The 22,561-nt window shown below is 38.7% G+C and overlaps 1 protein-coding gene across 1 annotated transcript; it reads right to left on the bottom strand.

The window, feature by feature from the left end:
- Positions 1-18,243: 18,243 nt before the first annotated feature.
- tmem182a (transmembrane protein 182a) lies at positions 18,244-21,769 on the bottom strand. Its single transcript, XM_049728180.2, has 5 exons — positions 21,406-21,769; positions 20,248-20,371; positions 19,817-19,915; positions 19,596-19,733; positions 18,244-19,292 (listed from the first exon to the last, which is right to left on the bottom strand). The coding sequence occupies exons 1-5, from the start codon at positions 21,547-21,549 to the stop codon at positions 19,072-19,074; spliced, it is 726 nt and encodes a 241-aa protein (XP_049584137.1). The 5' UTR covers positions 21,550-21,769; the 3' UTR covers positions 18,244-19,071.
- Between the last annotated feature and the right edge of the window lie 792 nt (positions 21,770-22,561).

The raw sequence follows: 22,561 nt of genomic DNA, 5'->3' as shown, positions 1-22,561 counted from the left end.
CCTCTCCCCATCACCGGCCAATTAGGTGCAAACTAGCCCGCTGAGTCCTCGCTGATTGGACGCTCAGCCAGAGAGGAGTGCGTATGTACGGAGGCAGTCTAATCTGGGTAGTGTGCGCTAAATTTATTATATACACACAATAACATCATAGTATGAAAATCTTATTACTTACACACCCAGTGACTATTAAAATATGTGCACTCGTACCTTCTGATAAGATCCAATAGTATTAAAAAGGAGGCATTCATTTTTGGTTACCTACTTGAGGTTGTTGGAAAAATATGATATTTTATTTACTTGGTAATTTCGTAGCAATGGTGGTGCATTATTTTCCCCTACTCATCTTTGAAGTTCTTTTGTTGAAAAATGTCCAATCGATTAGTGTTGAGATGAGGGGGAATCACCTGTGTTGAATTATTGGACCCATATTTTTTTATTGATTGAGTTTCAGGGGTCGAGAGGTTATGCCGCTAAAAATGTGCATGCCTGGAAGAAAAGCTAAAAATTGCACGTATGTAAATTTCGATGAGTCCTATTGCCGACCTAAATGTTTTTCACTCATGAGTAGCAATGTGAAGACATGATAATAATTTATAATTTATATATACTTTTCACAAATGCACATTATGAGACTGCAGGTTGCAAATTGATGACGTTGGAACAACATGTCTGTGCACATGTCACATTTCCTTTCTTATCTTTCAGTTCTTTCCTCAATGATTCGACAAAAAAATTTCAGAAGTTCGTAAATGCATGATCATGTTGCAGTTGCTAGAAAAGTACAAAACACGCCCAAAGAGTTTTTGTTTTGATATTGTTGAGTGAATGTGTGGGAAAATGCTGAAAATGAAAAGAAAAAATAGACTTTTGATGACACAAAAGCTGTGTGAATGCTTGTCTGGCAGAATAAATATACAAATATATAGATGAGATAGCATAATAGCTGGAACTTTTCCCAAGGATCTTCAGCTTTGGACACAAATAAGGTGTGGACGCCTTTCGCATGCTAATGTGCTCTGCCTTTCAAGTTGGAAAGAAAGAACACAGTTGCGCCTCGTTGCTGAAGTGTAAAAAGAAAGCTGCCACCATGCAGTTTGGAAAAAAAAAAAACATCTCGGGGTGGGTTTTTCAACTCTGGTCCAGTTTACGGGACGATCTGACGCGTGAACATGCTATAGGATCTTTTTTTTTTTCCTCTCAAAAGAAAAAGCCAAACAGACACACTATGCTGCAAATGTTTTGGGTCGACTTAAAATATAGCTGATGAATTTTGCCTAGACAATATCGCCATAAGACGCCTTTGATACATTTCACCTCTACAAATTGAAATTTAAATTAATTGAATTCAGTATGTTAGCCATTAGAAAGGCAGATCAATCACGTTCCCAAATTGGCCAATGTACATTCCACTATTTCTTCTATTTTTTCATCTACTACTTCTTTGGAGGGAGTCATGGCAACCAACTTTCAACTACAGTACAAGGATTTCCAAGGTGCATTAATCTACCAAGATCCTTTGGCTACAATGTGACGCGGGATTCTAGTTAGACATTTTAAAAGAAAAACTTTAACTTAGCCGATGTTTTGTTGTCTGCTGCCAGGGTGCACAATGTGCTAGGCTCAGCCGCTTATTTGCTTTTCGTAAACTGTTTACTTTCCTGTTTACTTCCTACACTGCTGGGCTCAATTTTGGGGGGCACTCTGAATACCAAAAAACACATTTGAAGCACATTTTTAGTTTCTGAAAGGTCTGAATGAAGCAGTGCTGAGTGTATTCTCAAACACACCAATGATAAGGGAAGAGGGGCGGAAACGAGATTTAGGGTGCACTGCTTTACGCCGACAGTTCGGAAACTCTGAATATTGTTGAAATGCGCCATTTGGTTATTCAGCGTACACAAAAAAATAGGTGCCGGTGCACATTTCAGGCTCGCCAACTGGGGTCAAGGTGCACCAGTGTGTCAGGCAGTCCAGATGGAAACATTTCAAACAGGAGCTGCTGATTTGTATAGAACATAGGCTGTGTTCTGCCTCTCCAAACAACATTCTCAGAGTAGTGCATGGACATCAGAGTGAATTTCCCACAATGTTCCCCAAAGTTCATAATCTTGGTTTTTCTAAAATGAATTTCCCCTGAGAAAAAAAAAAGACTGGTCCAATTTAGAAGAAAGAAATATAGTAAGAAACCTTGAAAATGGCCATGTAAAATTTCAGTAGATGAAGATGTATATATATATATATATATATATATATATAAATAAAATTTAAAAAATAAATATAAATCTATATATATATCGCGACCCCCATGGGGACAAAGCGGTACAGAAAATGGATGATATATATATATATATATATACATATATATATATATACACACACACACAATTGTTTTTGCTTTGCAATTGTAATAATAAATGCAAAGTGTCTCAATAGAACGCTCATTCAGTATATTGACATTTTTTGAGACAAATTGACTGAATTGCTGCCATTTGGACAAAGTGAAAAAAAAATAACCTTCAATAATTCAGTTAATCAATTTTACTTTATTAGAAGTTTGAAAAGTGACAGTTAAGTAAACGCAGTTTCCAACAATTTTCTCTTACAAAATGTTAAATGATCAAAATAAATGTTGTCCAACACACAACCTGTACATGTATTTCATTGTACAAAAAACAGCAGCTGAATTCTTTTTGAAACTAGTTTAAATGACTTTAAAGTCTTCAAAATAAATTATTCACCAAGCATTAAAAAGAAAAAGAAGAGTTGCAGTTGCATGCAAGTTGAATCCTTCAACTTGAATGATTGATTATGCTGTGAACATATTCCAATACTACATGTCGAAGCCGTGAAATAAAAACAATAATACAAACGGTGGGGTCGGGTCCAAAAGCAGCAACCCAAGTTCCAAGTCCGGCGGCAGAATGTTGAGGAAGCCAGATGACTTTGGAGGGACGCGGTAATGTTTTGCATGTGTTGTGCTGGCTGCCCGTCTTATTTGTTATTCATGAAGGAAGCTGGGTGAAGAGGCCGACTTCTGATGCGTGTTTCTTTCTCACTGCACTCTCTTCTTGCGGGTGTTTGAGTTGCAATGAATTTGGCCATTAAACTTTACTTAATAAGCACAATATCGTCCGCTAATTGGCATTGCTGTTTATCAAAGATCACCCTCAAATCAGTTCAACTCTCTCTTACGTCTTTTCGCTCTAGGTTAAATCTTTACGAGGCGAGCAGGCCACCATTTTAGCCCCCAGGCTATTTTTTGGGGCAGACTTTTGAAATATTTGAATGTTAAAAAAAAAAAAAAAGGAAAGTCGGAAAGGGCAGGAAAAAAAATCATCTCGTCTCCTGGAGATTTCGATTAAAAGAAACAGATGTATTTTTTTTTTTCCTTGTTCGTGCTTTTGTATGTGCCATCAGCCAGTGTAATTAAGAAACACTAACGCAAAACACAGAAAAACAAATGTTTTGGATTATTTCCTGCTAACCTCAGGAAAGTTGGCATAGCGTTACACCACTATGTTAGTTGTTGTTGATTTTTAAGCGGATGTCGTATGTTCGAAACCTCTTCTCGTGACATTTTACCCGAATAATGCTCACAAATGAGTTGTAGTAAATAGAAATTAGCGTAGAGCTACTTAAAGCAACATTGCTAACACTTCAATTCAACCAATTCACCAGTCAAGTTAAAATGACTCCAAAATTACAACATATAGATTTACATTTTTTGTATAATTTTTTTTGGGAGCATTTTCAAATTTTTGTTGAAGAATATTTGTGATTTTATTTAGGAATGTTGCACAAATGGCTGCTATACAATATTAGCTCTTTTGTTAATCTGATTGTTTGTTTTCATTTAATCTTTTGTCAGAAGAATTTTCAAGGTAGTAGGCTACCTCATTCCAGGAAATTGTAATTCACAGAAAATGTTTGAGTGAAAATAATTAAAAAATAAATAAATAAAGATTATTCAGTCACACAAAGCAAATGTGTTTTTCCTTTTGGTTTTTAGCAAAATTTTTGTGACATTTTTCAAAATTCCACTGTGTCAAAAAAGGAGAATTGTGATGCTCACCATAGAACAGGAAGTAGATCTACGCAATCGATAGTGTGATCAAATGTCGTCAATTTCAGATCTGCCATCATTGTAGAGTGAATTGTCTTTAATTCACCTTATTGTCTGTTTGCAGCCTTGGCTAACAAGCGACTATAATATCCCTGGTGGGAGTTCATATACATTTTTGTGACTGTTGTGTTTAAATAAAGAACTTAACTAAACTGCCACCAAGGGGCAACTCCTTGGGTTTCGTCTAATTCAGCCCGCCGTGGTGTCATCCCGTGGTTGCCATCACGAGTGTGTTTTGACCTTCAGCTGTAGCGAAGCTGCACAGCGTGAGTCTCTCTCCACATGCCCCCCGCTGGGCGCTTTAAATCAGAAGCAGGCCCCGTTGCGGAGCACGAGAGATGAGCTCAGCGGGGCCGGTCGTGTTCAGACGGAGAGGAAATGGGGGAAATGGAGGAATGGTCAGGGTAGATGTAAATGCCAGGCGCTTATTTGCAGAGGTTAGGAAACACAGCACGAAGAGTAGGAAGTCATATGAAAAAATTAGCCTTTAACTGGATCATTTTAGACATATTTTGGTTTATCCTTTTGCCACATGCAGCATATAAACAATACTGGCATCACAGCAACAAACCCCCACGAAAGGTCAACAATTTTAATCTGAATTGCATGTTTTGGAATTTTGTCAGTGAGATTTATGTACTAGTCACTGAATAACTCTATGTGAAATCAAAACAAATCAATTTTGTTGCATGAAAGCAAAAAACCTCAAAATTGTAATTCGGCTAACAAATAAACTAGCGATGATAAAGTTGAGAATCTTTTTGAATGTTTTCTTTTGAATAATTTCTTAAAATATTTTTTTAATCTGGAAAAAAAGCCCAAATATATAACTGAAAAAGTTCCAGTTGTTCATATTTGCAGTACTTTGATTTTTTTTAAATTAATTTCGGCTAAGCGGAAGAAGATGGATGGATAATTGGGTTCTTCCTAGCATAGCGTAAAGAGCACAGTAAGGTTTTTCTCGGACACTCTACCTTAAAATAATCTTGAGTGGTCTTGGCGGACTGACTTCCAGGACGGGCAAAACGAGTGGGTGCAATCATGTTTGCTAATTAGGAACAATTGCCAATTACGTGCCCCTGCTGGGATGTAAGTAATGACACCCGATGGACAGATGTACTGCACAAACTGGTTGGTGGGTCCCCTATTATGCATGAAAGGGGGAGCTAATGTGTGAAAATTACTGCCATCAATCCCAAGAGATAATTTGAAAAGGGCCAAATGGACAAGAAATAGCAAGAGGATATCTCCAGTGAGGGAATGAGAAGAACTTTTCTGTGTGTACCTGTCTTTGCAGGTGTTCAGAGATGACTTAGTTGGTGCTAAGTGTTTTAAGGTAATGGCGGAACATGCATATTGATGCTGGCGTGACAGAATTCAGAAATACGAAAGAAACATCTGCTGCATCAGAGGACAAACTTGGTCTAATCCCAAATAAAGGGTCTCCCTATGCATTTAATTGTCCATCATTTTATTTCAGAACTGATTTTAGGCTATCAAAATGTGATGGCTCAACCTTTACAGTTTTTGTAAATGTTTTTTGCATCGAACGTGGGACTGTGTCAGTGTGAGAAGCTTTAAGGCTGTCACACTTCGCCCATTTGTAGTAGAATAAAATCTAGCTAGCTAGCCGTGGCTCATCTTTCTATCAGCTATCAATTCCGCATATGTACTACAAGTTACAAGTTGTTGTTTTATTTTTTTGTCTTCTGCTGTAGTCTTGATCAAAAACAGATTTTCTTTCGAGAAACTTGCCAAGAACAGCATAAATTCTACCATGTGTCGAAGCAATGTGACAATGTGGCTTTTAAAATTGGCACTGAAATTTTTGTCTGATGGCAATTTTGCAACACTGCTCCAATTTCAGTTGGTGTGACTTGGGCTAGGGGAATGATATGCAAAAAAAAAAAAGATCTTAAATGCTGATACCTGAAATATAAATAACAAGCTAAGTCAATTCTTAACTAAGTCATTTCAAGATACTTTGCACTCGCCTGCGGTACTGTTTGTGGGAGCTGGACAGGAAGGTCCATGCACTAAAATCACATTATGTCTCCATGTTGTCTTCTCATACTTGCATCTAATGACCGCTTAGCCGTCTCTCACCTAACTTGCATAGTGTACGAAAGAGAAACATTTCAGGAAATACCTGCAGCTCTGCAGCTTGTGCCCTCAGACAACTGCAGGCTTGTGTAGCAGTGTGCGGTGGAGAGCCAAGTCAAACAGCAGGTGTCCCCCAGGGGCCTCCTCTGGCCAGCTCAGCGCTGTTCGTGAAAGGACAGAATTCTCTGTGAACCTTCCCACTGAGGTCCATTTGGTCACAGAGGCTCTCTGGCGCCCACCGGGTTCTAGTCATGAAAAGATAGGTTGGTATAAGTGCGGAAAGCTTGGTGGCATTTTGAATTATCATTTGGTACACTCTGGATTGGTCACCAGTCAATTCGAGCAAATAACCGTTCACCAGGCATTTATTTACCCATGTTTTGCGATGTGGGAGGAAGTGCTAGAGTACTCGGCCATAACTTGAACAAGCACAGGGAGAACATGGAAACCTCACACAGGAGTGGCCGAGCTGAGATTTAAACACTGAAATTCTCAACTGCAAGGCAGACGTGCTGAGGTAAATCACAAATAATAATAATAATAATAATAATTATAATAATAAACACCTCCACTTGTTCAGATGCTCCATCTTGGCCCACATCACCTACATTTTTCCTCTTGGTAATATTTCCACTTAAAATTTAAAATTGTCATCTTCACAGTGATAAAAGTGAAACCATATAAGTCAACTAGCTGACAGTCTTATTTTTACAATTAAAGAGGAAGTCAAGTAAAAAAACATATTTACAATAATATGCTTTTTTTGCCACTAGTCGAAGGACGGTTTTGAGATTACCGTATTTTCCACACCATAAGGCGCACTTAAAAATTTTTCATGATCTCCATGGGCCAACATGGGTTTTGCAAAATTGGCAACACTGCAGACACTGTTCGTGGCGCTTGCTTGCTCCCTTGCTTTTACTAGCATCTATTTGTGTTCATATCAAATAAATGTGCAACTTTCAAAATAAAAGCACCGGACGCCACCATGCTAATTGCTGTATAGCAAATGATTGTCTCACTTGCTTGATGGCCGCATTCAGAGGGTCATTTTGACCCATCAGGCACTTGCTCCAATTTGACTTCCACTCTCCGAGGATGCATCCCGCAGACCCCGCAGCTCACCTTCCGCCATCCAGGCCCAACACCGACGTGCCAACGCCACACAAGCGGGATGAGAGACGACCTTGGCATGTAAAACGCGGTCCGATTCATCGCGTGGTCTTTGATGTTTATCATCAAAGACCGTCCTCCTCCTCTCCTCCTTGGACCAAAGGCTACTGTTGTTTTTGTTGTTGTTATTGATATTGTTTTTCCAGCCGTACTACACAAAGGAGTCTGACCATGACTCTGATGCTAAGGCGGAGGTGGAGAGGGTGTTTTAATTAGCTGCATAATAGATCAGAGGAGTTCGGGTGGGGGTGGGGGGGTTAGAGTAGGTAGAAGCCGACATCAAAACATGAGTTTCTGTTTTCCTCCAGCCGTGACCTGCTCGTGCGGCAGCAGCCGCTTCCACAGTCGACATGGAAAGTTTTGACGCAAGGTTAATCATTTGGAATTTAAAGAAGAACAAAACTGCACACACAATATTAATAATGATAATAAGTGCAAATGGTTTCTTCATTTACAAACTTGCTCTTCTGCAAAACGGTGTATTACGCCAACACATGCCTGTACATCTACAACTTAAATGTTGGAGGAGCGAGCCACAATTTTTTATCAGTGCTACTCGTGAGCCGTATAGGACCACACCCTTCCTAAAAAATGCTATTTTGAATATGAACAAAATATACGTGCAAAATAAATGTTCTCAATATATTAGATTTTTGATCATTCATTCAAAATTTTAATATTTTTGAGGTACTATTTTTGTCCTGCATATCAAATCAATCTGCAGTAAATTATTACTCCTACTCATATTTTGCTCTGGCGTAGAATAAGACATACTACCATCTAGTGGTGAATAGTGATATGACAATTCACCATAAGGCTCGTTATATGCAAATGCAATCATGGGACCTTAGGTAGGACCAAAGTGGTGTCCTGACTGGTACAGAACATACATTTACACATAGCATCAAATTGGCAAAACTTGATCGGCGGTCTCAAAAGTTCAATCCGAAAAGTCGACTCGTTCGAGGCCGAGGAGCACAAGACTTGTTTACGTTTGCTCCCCTTGTGGATGGAGGTGGGTGGGTGGGTGGGGGGGATTCATTAGCGGCTGTGTAAATCAATCTGCTTCTCCTTAAAGACCTGTCAATTTGGGCCTGATGTCTGGCAGCCTGACACCACTCACTGGATATTTAACTTGAAAGCCAATTAATCATCATGATTAATTCACTGACAAACCACACGGAACCGTTCAACTTAACCTTACGGAACCAGAACGGAATACTGAAGAGTCTCGGTTCTGCTCGCTGCTGTTCAATACACAAACATGAAAACCATACCAACTTTCATCTTTTGCCTCATTACCTTTTCCCAACAGTTACAGACAGGCGTTTTAAATACGGCATATAATGCTCTCAGCTGCGCATATATTGAAATGATTAAATATGGGGAAAGTGATTTTCGTTTATTATACTTCTGGCTGCGTTCTGAGAAACTGGAAAATATGATTTTAATTTAACATTATATTCTGTGGAAATATGCTAAATCATTATCAAAAGCTGCAGAAAGAAGATTTCATTAGCTGTAAGAGAAAAGATGATGTCCCTCCTAATCGTTCAATCTTCAAAAAGTATTTCTAAATTCATAGATGCAAGTGGAATTTCATCCATACTCTTAGCGTTCCGTTACAGTCGTGGCCAGTGCAAATTTAATAATTTAACACCGGTACGCAACTTCCAATGTTATTATTAAGTGCAAATACAATCAAGAGTTCTCTCTTTGTAGCTAAATGGAAACTTAGCGACATTTTTCTAATGCGGCGGTTATCTTTCGATTATGTTTGCTTAAATACTGTTCGAGTCAAACCTAATTGACTCTTGAACGGTTCGCACAGGCTTTTGAAATGTCGGATATATAACGTGGAACATTGGTGTAATATAAATGTAAATATAATCCCTTCAACTTCTTGAGCAGGCGATTTTACCGATATAATAAGTTAGAACCGATTTAGAGTTCGAATTAGTTGTTATTGATGCATTTTATGGACCAACGTGAAAGATTCGGTCAAAAACAAGTGAATCGGACCACAGTTCAGTGCAGAGGTCGATTCTCAGTGACTGCAAGGTCAGAAGCAGACGGAGTTGAAAACGGGTATATTCCATAAAAAATAAAATGTAATTTAGATTTTTATTTATTTATTTATTTATTTTAGATTTAATTAAAAATTGAAAACCGATGGATGGATGGATGGATGGATGGATGGAATTGAAAACCGACGAATGAACGCATTGCAAATGATGGATTCCATCCAGCAATAGCTCCACAAGTGTCAAAATCCCACCCGCGGTATCATCACGTCTTCCCTCGCCGCATTTCGCGCAATCGGCGAAAGCTGACTCGACAAAGTAATCAAGTCAAAGGTTGAATGATTCATGGCAGCGGATGGCTGACTGAAGACTTCTCGTTGCATGCGACGCTGCTCAAGCAACTCTGTGAGGACGCGAGTAGCCGATCAATCAATCAATCATATTATCCGTGACAGGAGATTTCCACCGAGAGAACGTTCTGGAGTTGCCATCTAATCACTTTCAAGGCGGGGAATGATCACTGTCACTGCAAAGTGAGTATGCTCGCCGACAGCTGACTCAGCATCTTGCTTGGGCACCAAAGAAAACACTTTTTTAGTGTGTTTGCAAGTTGCAGCAGTGCAAGCCAAGTAAAATGAAGTTTCAACTCCAAAATTGGGCATCTAAAATATTTCTTAATTTTAGAATATAATAGTTCGGTAAAACATCCAATCTACTGAGCCATTTTGAACACGGAGCAAACTTCTGCACCAAAGCGTTTTGCTGCGAACCTAGCATCAGCCTCCATTTGAAGACGGGCACATGAAAGCAACCACTCCACGTGGGCTCCTATCGCATCTTAATTAAAAGGCCTTGCATATTATTTGCTGTAACAAAGGGACATTTTTGGGCAGGGGGGGTTCATTTAAATCCAATTAGACCAGTGCTGATGTCTCAGGAGATGAGACAGTAATTGCTGTTTGAACATGAAGGTCTTTGTTCAGGGCTACTACAATAGATGGATAAAGGCGATACAAGGCTTACAATGTGGAGCAAGGAGGTCCAGCCCGTGGACCTGTCTTAGGACTTTTAACATGGTAACTAGTTGCCAACCTGAATAAGCAGTGTTTTCCGAGGTGTTTCCCTCACGCTGACCAAATACAGATGGAAGTTGTAATCAATAACCAATACATACACTAATAGTACTAATACCTTAATTTTTAGAGATAAATGCATTAGTAAAGCTGATATTTGGTTAAGGAATGACCATCAGTCAACCAATGACCCTGACCTTTTGCCTTTAACCTTTGTCATTAGTATTGAATACGTAATAGTAGAATCACATTTGAAAGACAGTAAAGACAAAGTAATTCAAAATTTTTTTTTTCCTCCTGAATTCTATGAGGGGTTTTTTCCCCCCCAGACAGAAGTTGCAGATTGTCTTCACATTGTTTTGAATTTTTCTCCACTCCTTTTCTCGTCTTAAGCAAAAAGTCACATCTGGCTCCATTTCTAGAGCTGCCTGACAAAGGTCAAAGTTCAACTTTTTGGCTCAGGGCCAACGACAAGGCAGCAGAGGTCAGCGTCTTGACACGTCAGCTTCCTCCTGCCCTTGGCCTTGATCTGATCAATAAGAGCATGTTCTCAGTTTGCCTCAACCAAACAATCAATTAGCTCTAATAAGCTAGTTGCTAACAAGCTAGCCGCTAACCCGGGCATCTTGTCTGACACAAACTGATGCGGTGATGTTTGGATTGGCTTTCCTAGTCTTCCACTATATTCACACATGGTGCATTTGAAGTCCCAGAGCAATTATACACATGACTACACATGGAGCCCAAAGAACACTGCGAGTGTTTATCAGCAGCCAAAGTGCATCAACGCACGGCAGTCCAACACAGCTGCCCGTCCTCTGCTTTCATTCCCAAGTCAAGACGCAATGTTGTTACGTTCCTTTTAGATTTTTAATCGTGCTGACCTTAATGTTCTACGCTGGGTCATTTGCAAATAAGGACACCAACATACACTAAAAGTAAGACGATGACGCTCGTTGACTTGAACAGATAAATCATTGCGATCCAGTGCAAGAATTGTGACCAAAATTCTATTTTTAAATACGCATTTTTGATTACCAATGACCGAGATCTCTATGAACCAAAAATGCTGGTAAAAGAATACTCTGAGGTCTTCAGCATATTGGGGTTATCATTGTTTGAAGTCACACAGAAATCTGTTCGAATAGAGTGGCAACATCTCAAAAGTTGTAAAAAATAAAAAATAAATTAGGTATACAGTATTATAGTTGATCTTATTCTAATTTATAGAGCAACGCTGATGCTGTAAACGGTGTACTGCTTCACTGTTCAGCAAATGAGGCATGGCTGACATGCTCTTTAAACCCTTAAGTGCCTCCCTGATTTGTTCTTAACAGAATCCCACAATCCCACGATAAAATGCTCTGCAGCGCTGCCTAATTAATTAATCTGGAGTTTACTGTGTCGATTTCACTCACCGTCATTGATTTGAATCGGTCTTTTGTCAAGGATCGGAATGGAGCAAGGCGACCAAGTGCAGCTTGGACCAGGGTCTATTGAAGGGAAGGACTAACAGACTCTAACGTAACTTACTAAGAAAACCAACAACAGAAACGCGTGACAAAAGACATCAAGACATTGACAAACGACAACAACAATGATCCGAAAGGAGTGAAGGGCTGACAGGACTTATATACACGACAGGTAACAAGAGGAAGGTGAGAATAATCAAACTCATCAAGGGGCACACAGGAGGGGAGGGGCGAGCACACAGACAGAAACCATGACAACGGACACATAGTGGAACGGCTGGGGACGAGATGTGACATATTTAAATAATGTCACATACATTAATTAGTCTATCATTTTTTATTTGTAACAAATTCCTTACATATAACTATAATTAATCATGCTAACAGGCCAAAAGGCATTACAGAATTAGCTAAAGGGGTCAAAGGTTATAGATTCTCAGGGGACCCCACAAGTCACTACAATTTGATCTGCCCGAGGGTTTCCGATCTGAAAAAATAAAATTTCCTGTTCTTAAGTAAGGTAAGTAAATTGAAATTGCACTAACTACCAGATAAGAGGCTCAAGTTTTTATATTGTGGGGAAGGGCAAGTCAAAATGTGTCACTCTGTTGTTTTAGTCATGCCCCCACAAAAATCAGGTGAAAAACATTTTAATTTTTTGTCTTTTTATTTATTCTGCAACTATCTGCAAACATGTATAGGCCTACTGTATCTACAAGCAAATGTTTAAATTCACACTAAAGGCTCGTAAATACATTTTAATTTGTGACCCTCAAACAAAATTTTGCCCTAACAATCCACATTAAAAAGACAAAATCCTCAGAATTGTCTCCCCGCAATTATTTTTCACATTTTAAGGGAATCGCTGGCATTAATTTTACCACTAATAACTTCGCATTACTAACATCTTCTTGTATCTTGCCTAACCAGATTAATCTTGAGCGAACACTAATACTTGCTAATGTATCTTCTCTGAAATCAAAAGTGAATCGTTAGTATGTAAATGTTAAACATCGTCTGCGTACGCTCGTCCACGTGTGATTATTCATGTCTCTCGGAAGACTTGATTAAATATTCCTCATACCCTCGGAGCGGCGGAACAAATGAAGCACGGCGGCGCTCTAACAGGAGCTGACATGTCTTTTAAATAATGTTTATTTATCGCCGGTAACATTTACCCGTCTTTTGTGTGGTCCCCGTGGCCCACCATGTCACCGCCCGCGGGCCGATGCTAGTTCCTCATGCTATACGTGCTGAAACTTTGCTAAAACTTTCCAGAGCAAAAGTTCTTCTTTTTAATTGTCCCACTTGTAAGCATTGAGTATGTAAACGGAATCAAAATAAAGGTATTAAGGTATAAGGGCAAACTCAATTGCTGTATGATAAGTAAAAATGAATACATGAATACGTGAGCGTTAACCATCTGCATGGAGATACATTATTCACCGCTCGTCCTGGGCGTCCACACTTGGGGTATCATTATACTTCAATTAATACAAAGTATACTTTTACCATTGCAAAACTCGACAGTTTGATTTGACTTTCAGAGAATGTCAGCCCCACTCGAGGTCAAAGGTATAATTTTTGCACGTTGAAAGCCGTATATAAAAAAGCATGCGGGCAGAAGCCGCCAGTTGAGCGGGAAGTCTCGTTTGCTGAACCCACGGCGGATGACCTCACTCTCCTGTCGGGAAAAAAGAGGATTTCAAGGGAAACGGCCAGGTTTGTCTTTATTAATTGTAATGGAAATAATTTCATCTTGTCTGGCGTCTATATATTTTAAAAGCACTGTAATGATTTTTTTTTTTGCTTTATCAACATTTTTTACCGTACATTTTCTATTTTTGTGTTTTTGAGTTCCACCTCCTTGTCAGTGTCGTTTGCATGCAGGAACTAAGTTTAAACCACACATCACGTAGATTACAGATTACGATGCGACTCAAATGTCAGCAGCGGCGTAGTTCAGTTGTTAATAATAGGAGCCGTATTTGCTTTGCAATCATTTAAATGCCTAATCCGCCATTTTCATAAATGTTGCTCTAATGAAGTGAGTCCGCCACTCTTATGAATACACATGAAGAGTCAGACAAAGGGAGTGGGAGTCATTTGAATAGTTACATTAGAGTTGTACATAATTTCTCTCTATTAAATATGGTAAGTTGTTTTGTTTTTTTTTTCACTCCCCCAACGTGTTTATACGCAACGACATGCGTAAGACAAACAGATATGACAGCGCCCTCTTGCTAAATGGCATTAATAAACATCAGAACAGGCTGAGGGCGTTCGGGTTCAACACAATGGAAGACCTAAGGTAACGTTACAATTTATCTTTTTGGAACTTTTTGCCTGTAGTTTCTTGTTTTTAATATTTTACTTGCATGTTTTAACATGAGGAGTAGAGCGAATCTTAAAAGTTAATTGTACTTTTTGAATTTTTTGATTCTGGAAAGTTGATTTGTTAAATAGCGCTATTCAATCCATGCAAATCTAACATTTTCATTACTGGCAATGTTATTTTCCTAATCTGTGATTTTCTTTTATTTAAAACAAAACTCTTAAGCAATGTATCTTTATTGAAGGAAGCAAAACAACGTTCTGAAATGTTTATGAAATATATCAAGACCTGTGTCACGTATTTATTCTACATTACAATGTTTGGAATTTAAAGATCTTTAATTTTAAAAACACTTTATTCATCCGTAAAATACATTTGTTTAATATAAAATGATCATAATTAACACGTAAGACATTAAAACTATATAAATACGCGACTAAAATTATTTAGCAAGTGTACTAAATGTGAAATGGATTACTTGAAAAATAAATACAACCAATATAAAGTTTGATAATATAATATATATATATATAAAATAATCTATAATGTCAAAACAAACTAAACATTCTTTGCATTATTCCACAGTATTAATAAATATCAATCAAATATTACAAGACCCTGTTGAGGCTTATAACTTTTTTGACTGTATAGTTTTAGGCCAAATAAGAAATAATATGCAAGAAATATATTTGAATATTTATGGCAGAATCCATCAGCTGTTTGCACCACTGCATTAATGAATTGCCTGAGGTGAGCCTTACGGTCCAAATTAAGAGCAAGGGGCATTAATGCTGCCTGATCCGCCCGAACGAAACATTTGGAAAAAAGTGATGAATGTTCAAGTCGGCGCAAACTTTTTGCGCTTCTCTCCAAATGTCAACTTTTTTTGCAATGAAACGAGCCCTTGATTTTTAATGAGGCGACTTTTTAGGGGGGTGTTGTTAAGCATTTGTGGCTAAATAGTAAAACGTGTATGAATATGCAAGCGGAAAAGCCGGTTGAAGAGTCCAAATCAACTCCTACACTAAAAGAGAAAGACATTAGCATGCCTTTGAAACGAGAGACCTTGACTATGAACAAGAGCCATCCATGCACACTTTGGAATGTCATTTGTATGCACAAAGTGAGATGGGAGGCCAGAGGATGTGAGGGTGCAAGTGGGGGGGTTGCTTGCAGGTGGAGCGCTCAGTGGCTCAAATGGAAGTTTTAACACATCAAGGAGTTGCTGTGAACGTGCAAAAGAAAAAAAGAAATGAGAAAAACATATGGTCACTGAACAGTTAAAAAAAAAAAGCTTCTCCGAATTAGAAAAGTTTCCTTTCGTATATATATATACATGTCTAATAGCATTGTTTTATCAATATCTTGAATTTTTAGGATTACGATTATTTTATGATTATGATTTTTATGATTTTATGATTATTACGATATATTACGATAGCATGTCACCCAATTTAAATTAAAGGATTTTTAAAAAATATTTTAAGTACACTTATACATTTTAAGTATAACATATATATGTTTAAAAAATATTTTAAGTACACTTATACATTATACATGTGTATATATATATATATATATATATATATATATATATATATATATATATATATATATATATATATATATATATATATATGTATATATATATATATATATATATATATATATGAGGGAGAGAGGGAGGATTTAGCTTTCATTGTCAGTTGTCATTGTCAGATTTCAATCTATGTGACATTTCCCATTTTAAAAGTCAAAAGTATAATTAGGAATACAGTCAAAGCCAAAATAATTTTCACAAAATGTGGCCGTGCACATATTTTCAACGGACAAGCGAAGCATCGTGTTCCAATGCAGTGTTAAACTGTCAGTGGTTTTGCACTAATGAAAGTGTTGATTTCCAAATGTTTGTTTGGTGACCTGAGTTTCATTTTTGGTGAAGCGGGGGACGCAGGAGCACACCCCACGCGCTCCACTCTCTGAATTATGCATGGTGATGACACGATGATGGAGTCCTCTGAATTGTAAATCCTCACAATTATACAGCCCATTGTCTATTCATGATTTCAGTAACCAATGGGGAATTATGTAAAACTATCTCCAAAGAGGACCACCGCGTGTAATGTGACTTGCCATACTGTTCATGCAATGCAAATATATTGGATGTATGATGGTATTTAAATGGAGCCTGACCTGCGTGTCGTGAGGGATTAGGACAGATTTGGAAGAAGAGCTATGATAACTCCTAATTCACACTCACGAGTGTATCCTCATGAACTTAAAGAGCCAACCTCAACTGCTTTGTGCCCCTCATACATTTGTTTTATCTTTAGTTTTTGAGGCTAATCTTACATTTCTAGTGTGATTATCCACAGATTTTCCATGTTATGTTTTCAATCCTTCCTCCTCGCCGACCTTTCATCATCATGTGTCTCACCTCATCCTCTATATTCTCCTCGCCTCTTTCCCGTCCCTCCGACGGCGCTGCTGCTTCACGTCAGGTATTTGTTTAGGAATCTCTCGGTGGAAATTACACTCCATCTCCGGCGTTCCCTATCAACACACAATTATCACGGGCAATCATGCAGAACAGTGTTCAATTCAGCTGGAGCTTCTACTCTGATGACATGGCGGAGTGGAAGGCAGCATGCCACACAGCAGCATTAAAAGCTGTGGATGTAGCGAGACTTTTTTTTTTTTTTTTAATCTTATTAGGATTTCATTCAAACCAGGAAGTGAAACAGATAAGGAATATCATCCCCGAGAGACTTTTTTTTCTGCAGGTAAACCCTGAACAAATCATGTGATCGTATCTTACATGATATTAGCATCTAGCAACCTTGACAGTCTGATTTGTAGTGACCTGAGATACTCCTCTATAGTATATGTTGCATTTCATTTTGGATGCAAACTTCGGCCGGCCTGGATTTGTGGCCTAAAAAAAATTCTTAAAATATTTAAAAAAAAAAAAAAAAATGTGACTATATATACTTACATTATATTAGCATCTAGCAACCTTGACAGCTCTCACCGGCTTAAAAAAAATAATAATCTGGCCCGCATACCATAAAAAGTTTAAGTAGTTTTCTTTTCATCATGCATGCATATGTCTATTTTTTTGCATGCTTGTTGGCACCCATCCACTAAAGTTGATTTTAAAAAAAAACATTTGGTGTAACCACTGAGCAGCTCGCAGAGGTCAAAGTTGTGTGCTAGTTTTGACTACCACACCTTTGTGATTATTTTGAAAATAATTACTCATCGTGAGAATAACCGGGTTGGAGTCATCACACTTGTATCTCAGGGTACTTCTGATGATCAGTATTGATTATTTTTGGGCATGTCTGGACCTACTAAATTGGCTTGAGCATGTTTAATAAAGCCAAATATGTGACACGTCAATATGGCTCCCGCCACATTTTCCGTTTTCCACATATGCAGTCCCTTGGTGGACCTGTGGACTATACATCCTCAGTTGATTTTGGAGGTGTGAATCTTCTTATTTTTTGTCAGCAACACTGACATATAAAAAGTATATTACTAGATGGGAATGAGACCCAGAGTTGATTGAGACACATAAGATTCAACGGCGGCATCCATTCATTCCTGATCAAATGCTCCATTCATGAGTGAAATTAGCATCCGTCTGTCAGCCAGGAGGTGTGAATTCTTTCATCTTCCTCTCATGCTGCCTCTCAACTTGTGATGAGATGCATAACACCACATGCACTTCATATGGAAGCTGCAGAAGCAAAATAGGGCGTCTGCCTCGCTCTTAAAGGGGCCGCAGGGGAGGCTCAGATGGCACTATACTGCCCTCTTGTGGCTATATGGAGGAATTTTTTCCTCATTTTTCTACATATCAATGTACTTTCTATATCACTTGTCCTCATTAGGGTCATGGGTGGGCTGAAACTTAACGCAACTGATTTTGGTTAAGTAATTTGTAGACAAATTTATTATTTGTATACACAAAATATACGCAAAATCATCCTGCCAAAACAAGCTTCATACAATCCACATAAAGCGTGTACAGTTTGGTGTACATATTGCAATACTTGTGACTTTACTCTCCGTTGGTCTACCACTTCACAATAGTCCACCAAATGTAATGAAAGTCGTATAAATATTTTTAATAAGGCAATAAGTGACGGCTTTGTAAATGAATAAACAGACACTGTGAGAGGCTGCCATCACATAAAACACACATTTGAAGATGCTTACTGACTTCAAAGGTTCCATTATATAACGGTTAAATGAAATGAAATACACGAGGTATAACTGAGATAATTGCGTGGTTAACCACTAGTCATCACGCAAGCTCCAGATGACTACAGGAGTTTTTTTTTTTTTTACGACAGGGTTCCATTCCATCAACCAACGTAATTTGAATTTGCACGCACGCGGCTAGTCTATCACTAACCTACGATAATGCTGTTGTAAAAAAAATATATTTATGTGAAAAACATTACTAGGCCATGAATATAAAGACATCAAGCATAAAACGGGAAATACGGTGGGTACTGAATGTGTCTTATATATCCTGATATAATAAACCAAGAACCATGTACTGTACAAAAGTCTTGGGTCAATCCTCACTACTAACTTTGTTTGAATTTTTAAAAAATAATATAAATCTCTAAAGAAGATGTATCACAGATTGAGAAAAAAAATAATGCTGCTTTTTTCTTTTGCACAGTACTGTAGTTCATGAACTCTAAATGGAAGTATGTTGAGTTCCAAGCATTTCCCTTTTGATTCCACACAGTTAGTGGCTCTTGATGGCTCGGCCAATCAAGAGGAAGAGGAGGCCGGCTAACAGAGAGAAGAAGATGCCGATGGGAGCGAAGAAGAAGGAGAGGCCGTAGTTCATGATCAGCTGGAAGTCTGAACACACGGTGGAATGCTGGTAGTTCACGTAGACGTCCACCACGTCCAACAGCTCAGTCCAGATCACGTCCATCACCACCGCACACAACAGGAAGAAACCTAATAATGATGATGATGATTGAGTCACGATGCAAATGTTTTTGCCCATGTCATTTTTTTTTTTTTTTTTTATGACACATAGATTTCAGATCAATCTAAACGCAATACCTCACAAAGACAACCCAAGTCAAATCAGTTTCTATTTTAAAAACAAATTCAAACCTGTCAGCCCTATCTTGGAAAAAGTCATTTTTGCGGGCCATCACGTGCTTGGGTTGTCTGAATTTAAAATGCTGTGATGATCCAAAAATTAAGGAATCTGGAAAAAGACAGAGATCAACAAGATCCTGTTGAAATTCTCACCAGATACCAGGAAGAAGCCACCTCCCGTTTTGTACAAGCAATGGCTGGTAAAGGGGGCAGCGCAGATGATGATGAAACCAGCGAGCACCGCAGCCGCCACGCCGATGAGCATGAAAATGCTCCAGAAGCCTCTGTAGACTAAAAGAAGAAACCATATTTATTGCACATGGATCTGCGGAATAATCATGGAATGAAATATACCAAATAGAAATAGTATCTACTTATGGCGGATTCATAGGCCGTGGCGTTGTGAGTGTGATGGGACACTGGGAATGGGTAAAGGTAGGCGGGGATGCACACTTTGGAGTAAGGCTGATTTGCTGTGGAGGAAAAGTAAAAAGGACATTCATGAAAAAATGCATTTAAAAAAAAAATTGAATTGAATTGTAGCTTACTTTACTTTATTACACAATAGCCCTTTTTTGTCTTGCACTTGGCAAATAATCTATATAGTTAAAAAAATATTACTAAATTTATGCATTTTTGAAATGAAAAATAAACTAATAAAAATGAGCAAAACCTCTACAAAAACGAATTAAAACTGACCGAATGTTTAAAAAAAAAAAAAAAGTCAAAACAAATGAAAAACTAACTATAATAAAAAGTCCCTAACTGTTATTTATATTGTAGTTTTTCACAAAGTTTGACTTACTGAACCAAACTGTCCATTGCAAGTCTTCTTCTCCCACACTGCCCCCAAAAGAGCACCTCCAGAAGAAGCCCTCATGGTAGAAAGTCACCCAACTGGTGACGTTCTTTGCCAAAATATCACCATGCTGGATGGGGGAAAAAAATGTTTGCATCATGAGATGTTCCGTGTGCACCCAAAATTTCGACATGGTGGCCAAAATCAATCAAAAGTGAGCATTATTATCTTTCCATTGCAATCGTTGGATTATTTATGTGTCCCTAATTTTTAGCCATTGAGTGAGTTACACTCACTAACAGCTGTGGCCACGGGTGTATTTACGGTATACAGTATAACCCCATCTTTATATATCGTTGAAAGCAAAAGCAAGAGGTTCCCGTTGCTCTATCTAAAGCGAGACGTGTTCTCGTGATATTTAATCTGACATCATTCCACCGCTGGGACTGCCGGTATTTGTTTTTCTCTCGTGCTGAAAGCTTTGCATAGCTGCACACACACTCAACTGTGAGTGTGATTACATGAAGAAGTCCCATGGCGACCATGCATTTCATCTCCTGATTGGACATTCCAGACTAGGCAAAACCACCAGGAATGCAAGTCTACATAGTAGAGCATCCAAAATTAAACATAATCTGTTAAGTGATGCAGATGAATTCCAAACTAATTGTTTACATTTTCCCACCTATAGTATAAATTTGTTGCAGTCCTTTGACATTTGACCTTTTTTTATGTGTTGTTTATTCGAGTATGCGTGACTTGGCGACCTACACTTCCCTGTGGGTCTTGAAAAGAGTGAGTTTTAAAGCAGCACCAGTGCTATTGGTTAGCCTGTCAATGCCATTTCTTATTATATGTTAGCATAAAGCTAGCAGACCTTTACGCAAAGTTAGTTGTTTGTACGACACAATGCAGTGATTCTATTTCTGGACCCCAATGGGACATTTGAACAACTTTTTTCAACTCATCTACAAATGTGGCCCTTGAGCATTTTCCACCATTGCTGTGGAGGCTCGCTGAACTTTCTGGTGAGGTCTCCTGATGTCATGAATGATGATGGTTTGACAGGTTTGGAATCACAAACCATTTGACTCTCGCTCATTTAACACGGGACAAAAATAATACAGTAATCAATCTGGTAATCACTGTCGCTTTATCACCTACCTCCCCAGCGTCATCAGAAGGTGGATGGCAACTCTCGGAGGCCAGCAGCCAGTAATCAGTTCCGAACGAGAGGAGGATGAAGACCACCGCCAAGGCCCCAAACAGACCCGCAAAGAACAACGCCAAGCTGAGCTTCATGGCCATGCTGGGGGGAAATAATGCGTCAGTGGTTCAGGAAGTGTGCACAATCAACTAGTTGACAATGTTCAGATGCTGGAGCACATCCACACCAGCGTGTCAAGCTCTATGACTGTTTGGAGCACATGACTCCTCTCTGGACACCCCTGCCCACCCATCACACAGCCCTCTGTGCTATTTTGAGGCCTGAGTGAAGGCGGCTGCTGCCCAAACACTCCAACTGCTGCGGGAGTGTGTAAGGAATGGGACCAGCAGCAGCAACTGGACACCCGGAGTGACGAGGGAATGTCAGGGTGAGACCGTGAGGACGCCATATTCTGTCCCTGCAGCAGAATGCACGTCATTTAGGATATTATCAGTGGTGAGATGTCAGTGGTCTGAAGACCAGAAGAAGCACTGTCGTACATAAAATTTGTTCCGCAAAATTGCACTAATTTATCCCAAATACAATACAAATATATACAAATGTGTCTTGACCTTTTTGAGCATTCCAGTGGGAACCATTGGAGTATAACATATCATAATAAAACATATTTACTCATTTGTCAATACCTGATTAGGATAAAAGGTACAAGATAACATGAACCAACTGGCCAGCAGGTTAAGTAGCGTCTCAGAGGAATATTTAGCGGTGAACCTATATGTAGACGCTTGACTCATTCACACACTGGTGTGACCCAACCACACCCAACACTTGACCTTGCAGTTATAAATGACTGAAAAAACAAATGCTGATCATCTGGTTAATAGTCTTCCCATAACAATTGTTGAGGAACACATAGTAACATCAAGTTTCCAGGTGGTTAGGGAATTTTCCCATCCATCCATCCATCCATCCATCCATCCATCCATCCATCCATCCATCCATCCATCCATCCATCCATCCATCCATCCATCCATCCATCCATCCATCCATCCATCCATCCATCCATTTTTTAATGAACACATACAGTATATGACAATTATATAAACAAGATTAACAGAATTTGTATTTTTCATAACTCTTTGAAAAAGAAAC

Source organism: Syngnathus scovelli, chromosome 8 (genome assembly GCF_024217435.2).
Source record: "Syngnathus scovelli strain Florida chromosome 8, RoL_Ssco_1.2, whole genome shotgun sequence".
Taxonomy (NCBI): domain Eukaryota; kingdom Metazoa; phylum Chordata; class Actinopteri; order Syngnathiformes; family Syngnathidae; genus Syngnathus; species Syngnathus scovelli.
This window is presented reverse-complemented; position numbering and strand designations above follow the sequence as displayed.

Excerpts from the sequence above, each read along its gene's own strand:
- tmem182a (XM_049728180.2), bottom strand. The coding sequence starts at position 21,549 with ATGGCCATGAAGCTCAGCTTGGCGTTGTTCTTTGCGGGTCTGTTTGGG. Across the intron at positions 20,372-21,405 it reads CTTCTGATGACGCTGGGGAG|CATGGTGATATTTTGGCAAA; the intron begins GTAGGTGATAAA and ends TCCCCCATCCAG. Across the intron at positions 19,916-20,247 it reads GCAATGGACAGTTTGGTTCA|CAAATCAGCCTTACTCCAAA; the intron begins GTAAGTCAAACT and ends TTTCCTCCACAG.